The sequence below is a fragment of the Haplochromis burtoni genome, unplaced genomic scaffold (assembly GCF_018398535.1).
Source record: "Haplochromis burtoni strain Fernald_Lab_line unplaced genomic scaffold, NCSU_Asbu1 Contig_56, whole genome shotgun sequence".
Classification (NCBI taxonomy): Eukaryota; Metazoa; Chordata; class Actinopteri; order Cichliformes; family Cichlidae; genus Haplochromis; species Haplochromis burtoni.
Genome location: NW_024582417.1, coordinates 1,823,087 through 1,834,389, shown reverse-complemented (window position 1 = coordinate 1,834,389; position 11,303 = coordinate 1,823,087). Strand labels below are relative to the sequence as shown.

Below are 11,303 nucleotides of genomic sequence, written 5' to 3'. Positions count from 1 at the left end.
ATCTATCTATCTATCTATCTATCTATCTATCTATCTATCTATCTATCTATCTATCTATCTATCTATCTATCTATCTATCTATCTATCTATCTATGGCAAAATGTGTCTTACCATACGTTGTTGTTGTTGCACTGTTTGCAGTTTGAGCATGGCAAATTGTACCATACGTTTTTCTTTTAAACTTTGGATCTTGAAACTGTATATTATCAATATATTTATATATGTATTTATCATAGCAACAAGATATCATAGGTTGAATGTAGTTCTTTTAATCTGCCCTGTTCTAATGAGGTTAGTAGTCTCTCTAAAACCTAATTAGTTATTGCAGACATAATACTTTTAAAATGACCAAAACAAGCAGAAGTGGTGTTACCTAATGACAACAGGAAAATAGAAAGATGTGTATTTTAATAAAAGTTTCCACTTTTTGTATGTTGACATGCAGCTCATGAAGGCAGTGGATTATGACCTGAAACTTTTTAATCTAAGGTAGAGATAGGAAATAGACGACAGCAGGTGTGTGTGGACATTTACTATACTGCTTCATTTTCCATTTAATATCACATAAGGTTTCAGTTAAACTGTGTATTGTGATGTTCATTAATCAAAACTATTCTCTATACATGTACTACGTGTGTAAAACTAGTGGCCTTACAGCTGCAGCCTTTTTTTCAAATACAATATTTTTGAGGTGTTTCAGTCAAGTTTTTAAAGTACTTTTGAATTTTTTTTTTATTATTATTATTTCTTCAAACCACTGGCTTTGGGGACTCTGTTATACTTGTGCTTTTAGATCTCACAGTAGCCTTTGACACATTAGATCATAACATTTAACATCATGTTGGCAGAGGTCCTGCCTTTACTGGTTCAAGTCATACCTACCTGACAGATATTTTTCTGTCTCACTTGGTAAGTTTTGTTCATCTCCCTCCCATGTGGTGTACCTCAAGGATCCATCCTTGGACCCCTTTCTTTTATTTATTTGATGTGCTCTCATTTAACAAACACAATGTCTCATTTCATTTTTATGTAAATGACTGTCAGATTCACGAACCAGTTTTTACCGACCTTGGGGTAAAAATATGCATAAATCTTAAAATTGACAAAATAAATACAGTTTTCATCTCAGGCAATTCTCTAAACTTGTGTCTTTTATCACTTTTGTGAGTTAGAGAGTTTTACATGTATTTGTGACCACTCACCTTGATTACCGTAATGCACTTTTTGTTGGTATTGATCAGGCCTCATTGTTGCGCCTACTAATAGTCCAAAAACCCAGCTTGTCTGCTGACAGGGACACCTAAACATGAACATATTTCCTTGGGTCTTGCCTCTTTACGTTGATTGTCTGTCCATTTAAGAATTAATTAAAAAAATATTTAGCTGCCTAGCTCCTTCCTACCTGGCAGACCTTCAACACATATACACTCCTCAAAGTGGACAACAAGGACCAGTCACTCTTTGTCTGAAAAAACACCAGGGGGACAAGCTTTTGCTGGTGTGGCTCCCAAATTGCCACAACAGCAACGTTGCCCCTCCATATTAGGCTGGACCTAACACTTGAGTTTTAAATCACGTTTAAAAACACACACTTTCTTCAAGGCGTTTTAGGAGTAGTATCAGAGTTGGCTTCTAATCAGTTTTAGTCAGTTATTTGATTAGTTTTAATTTTTTTAATGCATTTTTAATTTTAATTTATTGTACATCTTTTCTTTGTAGTTTTCCATGTTTTATTTATTTTTCCTTTTTGTTTAATATGTTATTGTTTTTTATGGCTATCCTTTAACTGGAAAGCACTTTGGTAACTATGTTTTAAAGTGCTCTATAAATAAAGTTGGATTGGATTGGACTGGATAATAACTCAATGGGTACAAATGATCATGAAAACAAGTAAGGTCCACCAATTGCTTTGCAGCTTGATGATCGGGGCACGTTTTGAATTTATTATAATTATTTTATATACCTTAATATTTTCCATCACACGTGTCACATATAATCAGTAATTGATTCGGACTGTCTTTTGTCCACTGGTGTTCAAAAGTGCTTTAAATCAGCCTCTTGCACTTTAATAAATAAAGGGGTCTCTCTCTCTCTCTCTTTGTTTAAACCCCCAAACTGACATTTATGAGATTTATGAAAACCCCACAGCCGGTGACCACCACAAACCTGGACGTGAGGAGGCAAAACTGTAACAGCAGGTAGATGAAAGAAAGAGAAGTCTCCGTAATGAGTGGAGTATGAGCGCACAGAGATACGGACTCCTTTAATTAAGCTGCGGACCGAGCAGAGAAGAGCAGGCGTCCTCTCACAGGAGCTCCACTCGCTTCGTGCTAGCACGATGTGATAAAAAACCACTTGTCAGTCGCAAACAAATGGTGAAGCAATAGCTTAACACACGTTGTAAGTTGCGGTTATATCGGGTTGTGTGCATGCACTGTGGTTTAAGCGCTGTCCTGCGCGGTCAGTCGGCGCTTTTGCGGCGTTTCAGAACAACATAAAGAGACAGTTATGTTAGCTAGCTAAGAGTGTCTGAGCTCTGTGTGAGTGTTAGCACTGAGGGAGGTGTTTGCGATTATGAAAGATGCAAATGTGTCCGAGTTACTGAATTGTTGGGGTCATAGGTTGACAGAGGAAATATAAGCTCTAGCATTATTCATGTGAAGGTTAAGGGTGGGCTAGCTCTTTATTCGTTAGCTAACATTAGCAAAGTGGAATGGTAGCCTGTGTGTTGTCCAGGCCTTTTAAACACGTTTAGTTGCTCCAGATTGACCTGACCAGCTTCTCTGTTTAAGTAGTGCATGTTTATTGTTCAAAGAGCCTTTTAGTTTAATGCACTTCATCTTCTTGGTTTTAACTATCAAACTTAAGGGTTGTAAACACTCCAGTGTCCACCCCCCTGGTACCATAGGTTAGCACTGTGTGTGGTTATTGATGAGTAGCACTAGTTTTTTCTATGCCTGTGTGTTGTTTATTTTATTTGGCGATTAATACTCTGTGTTTTTCTCCTTTAATAGTCTGTATCCAATATCTTACCAAAGAAAGGATGCCATAAGTGACACTAAATCGGTAAGATGACTCAACAGAAGATAGAGATTTCTATTGCTTTGCCCTTCAGTGCATGTCTGCTGCTGTGGGCTCTTCCTCCCACTGGATCAGGGAGCTCTCTTAAGGTTTACTGTTATTATCAAAGCATGAAAATGCTACAAGAAAGTGCTACCTCTACAATTGCTTCTGTGCTACAAATTGAAAGGCATTTTAACATGAACTTTTCCACCCTTGTGTATTATTATGTACTGCTTGCAGCTTGAGCATGGCAGATAGAAAGGGGAAACCAGCAGCTCCACTGAAAACACTCACAAAGAAGGAACAAGAGGAGCTCAAAAAAAAGGTGCAGGGGGTTTGCGATGTAACATTTAGATACGATGGCGAGTGTTTTTTGAATGTTTGGCGGAAATAAAACCTTATTAAGATCATATGGTAATGAATTAATACAAATAGTGTTTCCTTGTATGTCTAGGAGGAAGAAAAAGCAGCAGAGGTGTTTGAAGAATTTCTGGCTTCATTTGAGACCAGCGAGAAAAGCAGAGTGAAAACTTTTGTCCGTGGAGGTATTGTGAATGCGACTAAAGGTGAGCAGCGAGGGTTTTCACAAGCATCATGATGTGATTTAGCGACATTGCAGTTATGTTCCTTTTGTTCAGCAGTGGGATGTCAGGACCAAGCCTGATTGCAAGTTGCATGTTTAAAATAATAATAATAATAATAATGAACTGAGTGCCTGACTCAGCAGTGAAATAGTTCACCATCTTCATTTTTAAGAGCCACATGTTTGTGACTGTTTAATAAAATTCAGAGACTCTGTGAACTCTGGGAGAACTGCACTATAGGATTACTTATAGTTGAACATAGTTGCTCAACGTATTGTTATATGAACAGACATCTCATTTAGTTCACTTGTGAGTGAGTTTATACGAATTGTTTTTGGAACCAGTGCCACTTTCTGTCCGAATGGTGTTCAGGGTCAAGTCATAACAATGAAAGCGTTTACATAAATAAGCTGGATCAGTATTCGAGGGTTGTCTTAATCTTTGCAGAGGAGGAAGCAGCAGAGGTCAAGAAAAGTAAGCTCTACCAACCTGCTACCAAGTTTGTCCACGTGTCCCAGCATGTCTCACCATCAGCTGAAAGCAAAAAGTCTGTAAGTTTATTCATTTTTTTAATTTTGGATCAAATGCATAATATCTGATTAAGTATTAATGTAAAAATATGGTCCTATTAGCCTTAGCTTTCAGTGTTTGAATGTTTTTAATAACCAGCTGTTTGTTTGTTTGATAGACCTTTAAAAAAAAGGCAGAAGAGAAAAAGAAGAGTAATCTCGAACTATTCAAGGAAGAACTTAAGCTGTAAGTTGATTTTGTTTTTTAATTTATTTTTCAAAAATGTGCTAGAAATCATGTTTCTGTGAAATATGTTTATCTTCTTGGGACATGTAAATCTGTTTTCATGTGTGGGGATACAGAATACAAGAAGAGCGTGAGGAGAGACATAAAAGGAAGAAAACTGACTCCGGTGGAGGACATTATGGAGATCTGGACACGCCTTTATCAGGACGATCAAGTAAAACCCCTCCTTTGATATTACTGTTGTTGTTAGTTGAATCAATTTGGTAACCTTTAAATTGACCTAACATCAAGCCCTTTTTCACCCTACAGCGTTATATGATGACCTGACAGTGCCAACCACCACTAATCTCTACATTAACTGCATAAGTCCAAAGGTAAAGGTCCACACAGACTTGCATAGGTTCAACATATTGCTCACGTACGACCCCCGCTTTAAATTTCTACTACTTTTCAGATGAATGAAGAAATGCTCTGTAAAGAGTTTTGTAAGTATGGTCCCCTGGCCAGTGTGAAGATTATGTGGCCCCGAACAGACGAGGAGCGCTGCAGAACCTCTAACAGAGCATTCGTGGCCTTCATGACACGGAAAGATGCGGAGAGAGCCTTGGCTGCACTAGATGGTACAGGTGACTCTTAAAAATACCCCTGTTACGTATCACAGCTGTTTTTCTCACAGCACAATGAAATATGGTTTGCTTTGTAGGTAAAGTGATTATGGGGTTTGAGATGAAGCTGGGATGGGGCAAACCAGCTCGCATCCCACCTCAGCCACTCTACACGCCGGTGGGAGTGAGAGTCACACCGCCGCCGCCGTCCGGCCTGCCTTTCAATGCTCAGCCCAGGGATCGCTTCCGCAATGACTTCACCAAGCCGCTGGGCATGTCTAAAAAAGAGCTTGACAAGGTAAAATCTCATCCACAAGTAATTGGTGTTAACTGCATTTGTATGGTGATGTAATGAATTAGGAATAAGAGTGTGACAATTAAAGGAAAACTGTTTCTTTAAAGACCTGCAGATTTATCAGTATTACTATTATTATTATTATTATTATTATTTACTTACTTATTTATTGTGGAAAGGCCTGCTGTTGATCTAAGTTTGGAAACTATAGCTAGTGACCAAGTCAGGGTAAATGTGTGCTTTGAAAAGTTATTTGTCACAGTTATTTACTCGAATCAGCTCAGCTTGTATAGATTGTGTAGTATTTTACAATAGTTCATTGGAGTCCTACAGCTGTGTCACCCTCTCTCTTTTCACTGACCGTTAATACTGTCACCGTTTTCTATGCTGTATGTATCCTGCAGTGTTTCATCTGTACAAGTGCTCACGTTTTAACGTTTTCACTATTTGGTTTGACTTCACAAACAGACTCTGTCCGAAGCCGTAGTCAAAGTGGTTATCCCAACCGAAAGGTATACACACTCTTCTTACTATGACTGCCCAGCTGTTGTAACACAAGTGTTATAAGCGAGAGGCTGTGGTGCACTGTTCTTTTATCCAGATGTGTTGTTTGTGGCAGGAAGTCTCAGGTCTTAGGGCTGTTAGAAATACACAATCCACAGTGCATAAAACCTATCAGTGATTAAAACTGCTGCTGCTTTTGGTTGCTCTCGTTCACAAGGGGTCAGCACAGCAGATAGCCCAGATGACCTAAATAAGACCCTTCAGGTTTGGCTGCCTGAGACCCAGCTCTCATCTCCAACATGATGAGAAGTAAATCCATTCTCTTTGCACAAGGTTGAGCTTCATTGCAGGTGGTCACCTGTATGTGGTCAGACCAGGCCTTCTGTAGATTGAGCGACACTGGAAGCAGTCCAGAGCTACAGAGCAACCTCGAAAGGGGTAGATGGGCCAATTTTACATTAAGCCTGGTGTTTGCTTTTTAAGGGCAGAGTTGCAGAACTTTTGGATAATTCCTCACACATGTCAAATGTCATGGCTTGAGGTTTACATGCAATTCTTGTTTCAGTTTATTAAAAATCCATCAAAACTCATCTTGTTCCCACCATGTCATTCAGTTGTCAGCTATTTTTCTGTTAAATACTTAATTGCAATTGTTGTAAATATCCGTTGGTATCTGTATTTTAAACCCTGGATTTCCCATGGGTAGGCTGAGACACTGCAGACGATACAGCTAGAAGGCATGTTGATTTTTTCTCAAGTCAGATGTCGGTAGAGTAGTACTTTTGTCATAAATCAAGCCAGCAGCTCCTTCAGGTCATACTAGAGTAATATGTGAGTGTAACTATAGTGGCAGACATAACTGCATGAACACAGTCTACACTGATCAAGTTCAAACAGGTTTCAGGTCTGCAGCCCCAATCCAAAGTAACCACTGGATACATCTTTTTCAGACATTTTAGCCAGCAAGATTTTTACAGGATGTCATAAATTTGGCAACCCTGACAACTAAAAAACAGTAATAAATTACTGTTTTTTCTTCTCAAAGCCTTGCATGAGTCAAATATAGCAAGACCTCAGTATTCTTGCGTATTTGGCATCTTGAAGCTTCATGATTAATGTTAAACTTTGGATTGGGGCTTTGCAACGTGAGCCATGAAAAGTTATTGTGATTGTGTCATTTCTTCTCCATTCTTACATTCAGTTATCGGGAAAAAAGACAGGCCCACACGTGTGGTTTTCCTATTATATTTGGGCATGCATAAGCACAGTATATCTTGATTATTTAGTCTGCCAATAATATTCATGGGCCTTTTACTGTTAGAGATGCTTGAGTGTGCATTATGAGTTTTAATCTTAAACCTGGCTCTGATGCGCCTCTCTGTCCCCACAGGAATCTGTTATTCCTTATTCACAGGATGATAGAGTTTGTGGTGCGTGAAGGTCCAGTGTTTGAAGCCATAATCATGAATAAAGAGAAAAACAACCCACATTACAGGTATGTTTGCAGCACTTGGGCCCGTGTTGGTGTTAAGTTGAGAGAAAATTGCATCGTGTTTGATTTATCTGTTATTGTCTCAGATTCCTTTTTGACAACAAAAGCCAAGATCATGTGTACTATCGCTGGAAGCTTTTCTCCATTCTTCAGGTATTCTGTTTCTGCAAAACCTTGTTTCTGAACAGTTACCGGAAGTAACGGGGTCATGTGGATTTAAATCATCTTTTCTTTTTTTAAAAATTTGTCTGGTTTTCATCCGTACCTCAGGGAGAGTCCCCAACAGAGTGGAGGACGACAGATTTTCGCATGTTCCGCGGAGGCTCTTTGTGGAGACCACCTTCTTTAAACAGCTACTCTCAGAGAAGTGAAGAAAGGCAAGAGGAAGAAGATGATGTTTCCCATGAGGAGGAGGTGAAGAAAGGGCAACTCCGAGCCGAGTAAGTCATCTAGCGGTCACGGTGACATTTATTTACGCTTGTAACTTCAGTTAAACTGAACGAACATGACTCTTCTGTAAACATCTTTCAGGCACAGACAGAGGCTGGAGATGTTGCTTAAGGAGCTCGCTGCTGGGAGAGAAGACATTGCCAATGCCATGATGTTCTGTCTTGACCGAGCGGACGCAGCAGAGGAAGTAGTGGGACATGTCTCCGATTCCTTCTCCTCGCTCCAGACGTCCCTTCAGAAGAAGGCAGTTTGCTTCCATATATCTTTATATAACACGTGTTACACAGAATCTCTGTAAAGCTACAATAACCAGGTCATATTGAACTTTTCTGTCCACTTCAATCTCACAGATCGCCAGATTGTACCTTGTGTCAGACATCTTGCACAATTCATGTGCCAAAGTAGCCGGTGCCTCGTATTACCGGAAATAGTAAGAGACTTTCCCTAAGTTTGGCCTGAGCACTCTGATCGCATTTTATTTCAGCTTTGTCTGACCATCTTAAAGTTTTCCCCTCATCTTTCCAGTTTTGAAGCAAAGCTGCCACAGATCTTTGGAGATCTTAACGCAGCGCACAAAAACATACAAGCCAGGCTGCAGGCTGAGCTGTTTAAGGTAATCATGGAATCCGCTTGCCTTTCGCACAAGGACATTTACTAAAAATAGGACAACAAAGCATTTTCATGTGCATATTATCTCTTTCTCTCCACAGCAAAAGGTCATGAGTTGTTTTCGAGCTTGGGAGGACTGGGCCATTTACCCACAGCCTTATCTAATCCACCTTCAGAATATCTTTCTCGGCTTTGCCAAAGCAGGGGAGGAGCTAGCAGAGATGGCAGAGGTTAGCTGAATTACTCCCCTTATTACTGCCTGTTGGTGATGCCATTTCAACAATATAGGCTCCCCTTCTTGTTGAAAAGTAAATGAACCTCGACATAAATGCATTTCCATGTCTCTTCGTAGGAAGTATCCTGTGATATTGACGGTGCACCAATGGACAGCACACCTATAGATGGCATACCTTTGGACAGAGCTCCTGTGGATGACTTGGATGGCTGCCCTATGGGCTGGGACCCTCTGGATGGAGTCCCTGTTGATGACATAGACGGTGTTCCCTTAGGGGTCACCGCTGATGACATTGATGGGATGCCTTGTGAGTCCACAGCATATTAATAGTGTTTTGGTTTTTTTTTCTTTTTTAAACAAAAAAAGTCAATCCACCCAGCTCATACATCAAAACACTGACGTCCTGAGTAACGAGTGCGCATCTCGATCTCAGCAGGAACAGATTTGTGCTGTATTTCTCAGTCATTAAAGAGCAAACTCACTGTTATCACGATCTAACTGGAAGCCTTTCAAGGATGATCTGTCCTCGTCCTAACCTTGTGGCTGTTTTATCTCCCCAGTGGATGAAGGCAGTGTTCCTGTCTCAAGTGTGCCTTTATCTAAGTGGGAGAAGACTACTGATACTGGGGTGTTTTCTCAAGGTAAGACTTGTCAGGATGTTACTGTATCATCAATCTGCCCAGATCATCGTGCTTATTGTTCTCTTATCTCTCATAGCAAAGACTGAATCTAAGTGGGACACTGTGGTGGAGCGAGACAGCGGCGATGAAGCAAACGTGAGGTAAGGCTCGAGTGTCTCACCTCCTGTGTACATTTATAAAAAAAAGAAAGACTGCAGTCAAATGGATCTCATGCCTGTCAACAGTGGCAACTCGCAAGACGAAGACTCGGAGAGTGACAGCAGTGCCGATTCCTCCAGTCTATCAAACTATGACAGTGCAGTTTTTCAAAGCTCGCTCAGAAGTTTTCAGATGTCTGAGAGCAAAAGGAAAAGGCTGAGAGAGCTAGAGGCAAGTGAAAAGTTGTTCAAAAGCATCTTTGTATGAGTTAGATTTGCTGAAAACTGTGTACCTTTAGTTCTTATTTATAAAAAAAAAAAAAGGTCACACTTCAGGCAGACATAAACTGTTTTAGTCCATACCTGATGCCTGTGAGTACCACCATCAGGCATGTTGGACATTAAGTCAGATTGTAGTTGGTAAATGTTCAGAACTGATTTGCTTTCTCACTATAACACAGGTAAAGGTTATGAAGATCCAAGATGAGCTGGAGTCTGGCAAAAGGCCGAGGAAGTCTGGAATGAGCTTACAGCAACAAGTGGAGCACTACAGAAACAAACTGCTACAAAAGGTGGGTTGATGAGCCACTTGAATTAGTATAGCTTTAAAATTGCATTGCACTGTGTTTTACCTGTGGAGGAATAAAAGGTGCTCAGATTTTCTCCCCAAAAGAGCCCCACTTTAAGCAAAATACAAGTCACTCATGTATAATAGAAGCACATCCTCTAATAATGAACAGTGTAGTGGGGGGAAAAAAAAAAAGAAACAAAATTAGTTCAATCAAATTAGTCAGTACAGTTAAAATAATGATTTAGTGGCAGAGTTGTAAATGTTTGTCAATATTGCACCATCTACTGGTAAGGAACTGTAGCTGCAGTTTATTTTAACCTAGGTGCTATTGGTTCTTGTTTGCGCACAATTTGCTTTGTGTGGCACGGTTCATATTCACTACTAGAAATGTTGCTCTGTTGGGTATGTTATGTGTGGAGATCTCAAGAGGGGGGAAAAAAAACTAGCAGAATTTGCTGGACTTGTGTTCTAATGTAGCAGCTTCATTGTGTTTAAATAATTCTGCATTTTATTGCTTTTGCCCATGGACCAAAAAAGATGACAAAAAGAGGTTTTAAAAAAAAAAAATTACTTTCCTTCTTATAGAACCTCCTAGAAAGAAACTCCCATTAAACCTGACTGAGCTGATTAGGGAATTACATCTTTAGATAACTACAAATTAACAGGGATGTTTTTACTCTGTCCTGTAGGAGTTTGAAAAAGATGAAGAGAAGAATGAGAGATCAACATCAAAATCCAAAGAGAGGTCCAAGGACGACAGGAGGAGCAAAGAAAGGAGCAGAAAAAATGACGATGGGGATAGAAGACGTAGTAATGACCCTGGACACCAGGCCCGAAAATCAAGGAGCATCTCTCCTTTAAAGTAAGTCAACTGTGATGCTTTTGCAGTAGCATCCATCCTGAGTGTTATTTTTAAAGTCAGTATTTTATGTTCTGTTTTGTTCAGGTCTCCCAAACGGTCCAAACGTTCCCGATCACCATCTCCGGACCACAAGGCAGGCAAATCCAGGTCACGGTCACCCCATCGCTCACACAAGAAAGCAAAGAAGAGCAAACATTGACTCAGCTCTGCAGTGCGTGCTCGTGTCCACAAAGTAACACAGTGCACTTCTGCAGCGCTCTTTCAAACAGACCAACACATCTGCTCTGTCATAACTAAAACACTCCATGCAAGATTCAGTACACTTTTATATGATGAAGAATGAACACTGTAATTATATTTATTTTTGTTTTAATGTTTGGTTTAAAACAAACAAAACAAATGTCGCTGTAAAGTTCGAACACTAAATAAATCACCTTTGGTGATGGAAGCGTGTGTGTGTGTAAGATGATTCATGAGAAAAAGCATCAAAATGTTAAGT

At 39.9% G+C, this 11,303-nt stretch overlaps 1 protein-coding gene across 4 annotated transcripts; it reads left to right on the top strand.

The window, feature by feature from the left end:
• Window positions 1–2,080: 2,080 nt before the first annotated feature.
• On the top strand, window positions 2,081–11,252 carry zgc:163098 (uncharacterized protein LOC100037380 homolog). Of its 4 annotated transcripts, none has more exons than XM_005922187.3 (25): window positions 2,081–2,198; window positions 3,015–3,066; window positions 3,304–3,388; window positions 3,518–3,629; window positions 4,095–4,198; window positions 4,336–4,403; window positions 4,520–4,617; window positions 4,713–4,777; window positions 4,858–5,023; window positions 5,107–5,306; window positions 5,772–5,815; window positions 7,198–7,302; window positions 7,386–7,452; window positions 7,570–7,739; window positions 7,831–7,993; window positions 8,100–8,179; window positions 8,275–8,362; window positions 8,460–8,588; window positions 8,711–8,900; window positions 9,154–9,234; window positions 9,311–9,374; window positions 9,459–9,603; window positions 9,833–9,943; window positions 10,632–10,804; window positions 10,889–11,252. In XM_005922187.3, exons 3-25 carry the CDS (start codon window positions 3,311–3,313, stop codon window positions 11,001–11,003), a joined length of 2,616 nt encoding a protein of 871 aa, XP_005922249.1. In that variant the 5' UTR covers window positions 2,081–2,198; window positions 3,015–3,066; window positions 3,304–3,310; the 3' UTR covers window positions 11,004–11,252. The 4 variants fall into 4 exon arrangements, with proteins under 4 accessions (XP_005922249.1, XP_014189031.1, XP_005922248.1 ...); XM_014333545.2 differs by lacking the exon at window positions 2,081–2,198 and adding an exon at window positions 2,229–2,375; XM_005922186.3 differs by lacking the exon at window positions 2,081–2,198 and adding an exon at window positions 2,229–2,400.
• Window positions 11,253–11,303: the final 51 nt, after the last annotated feature.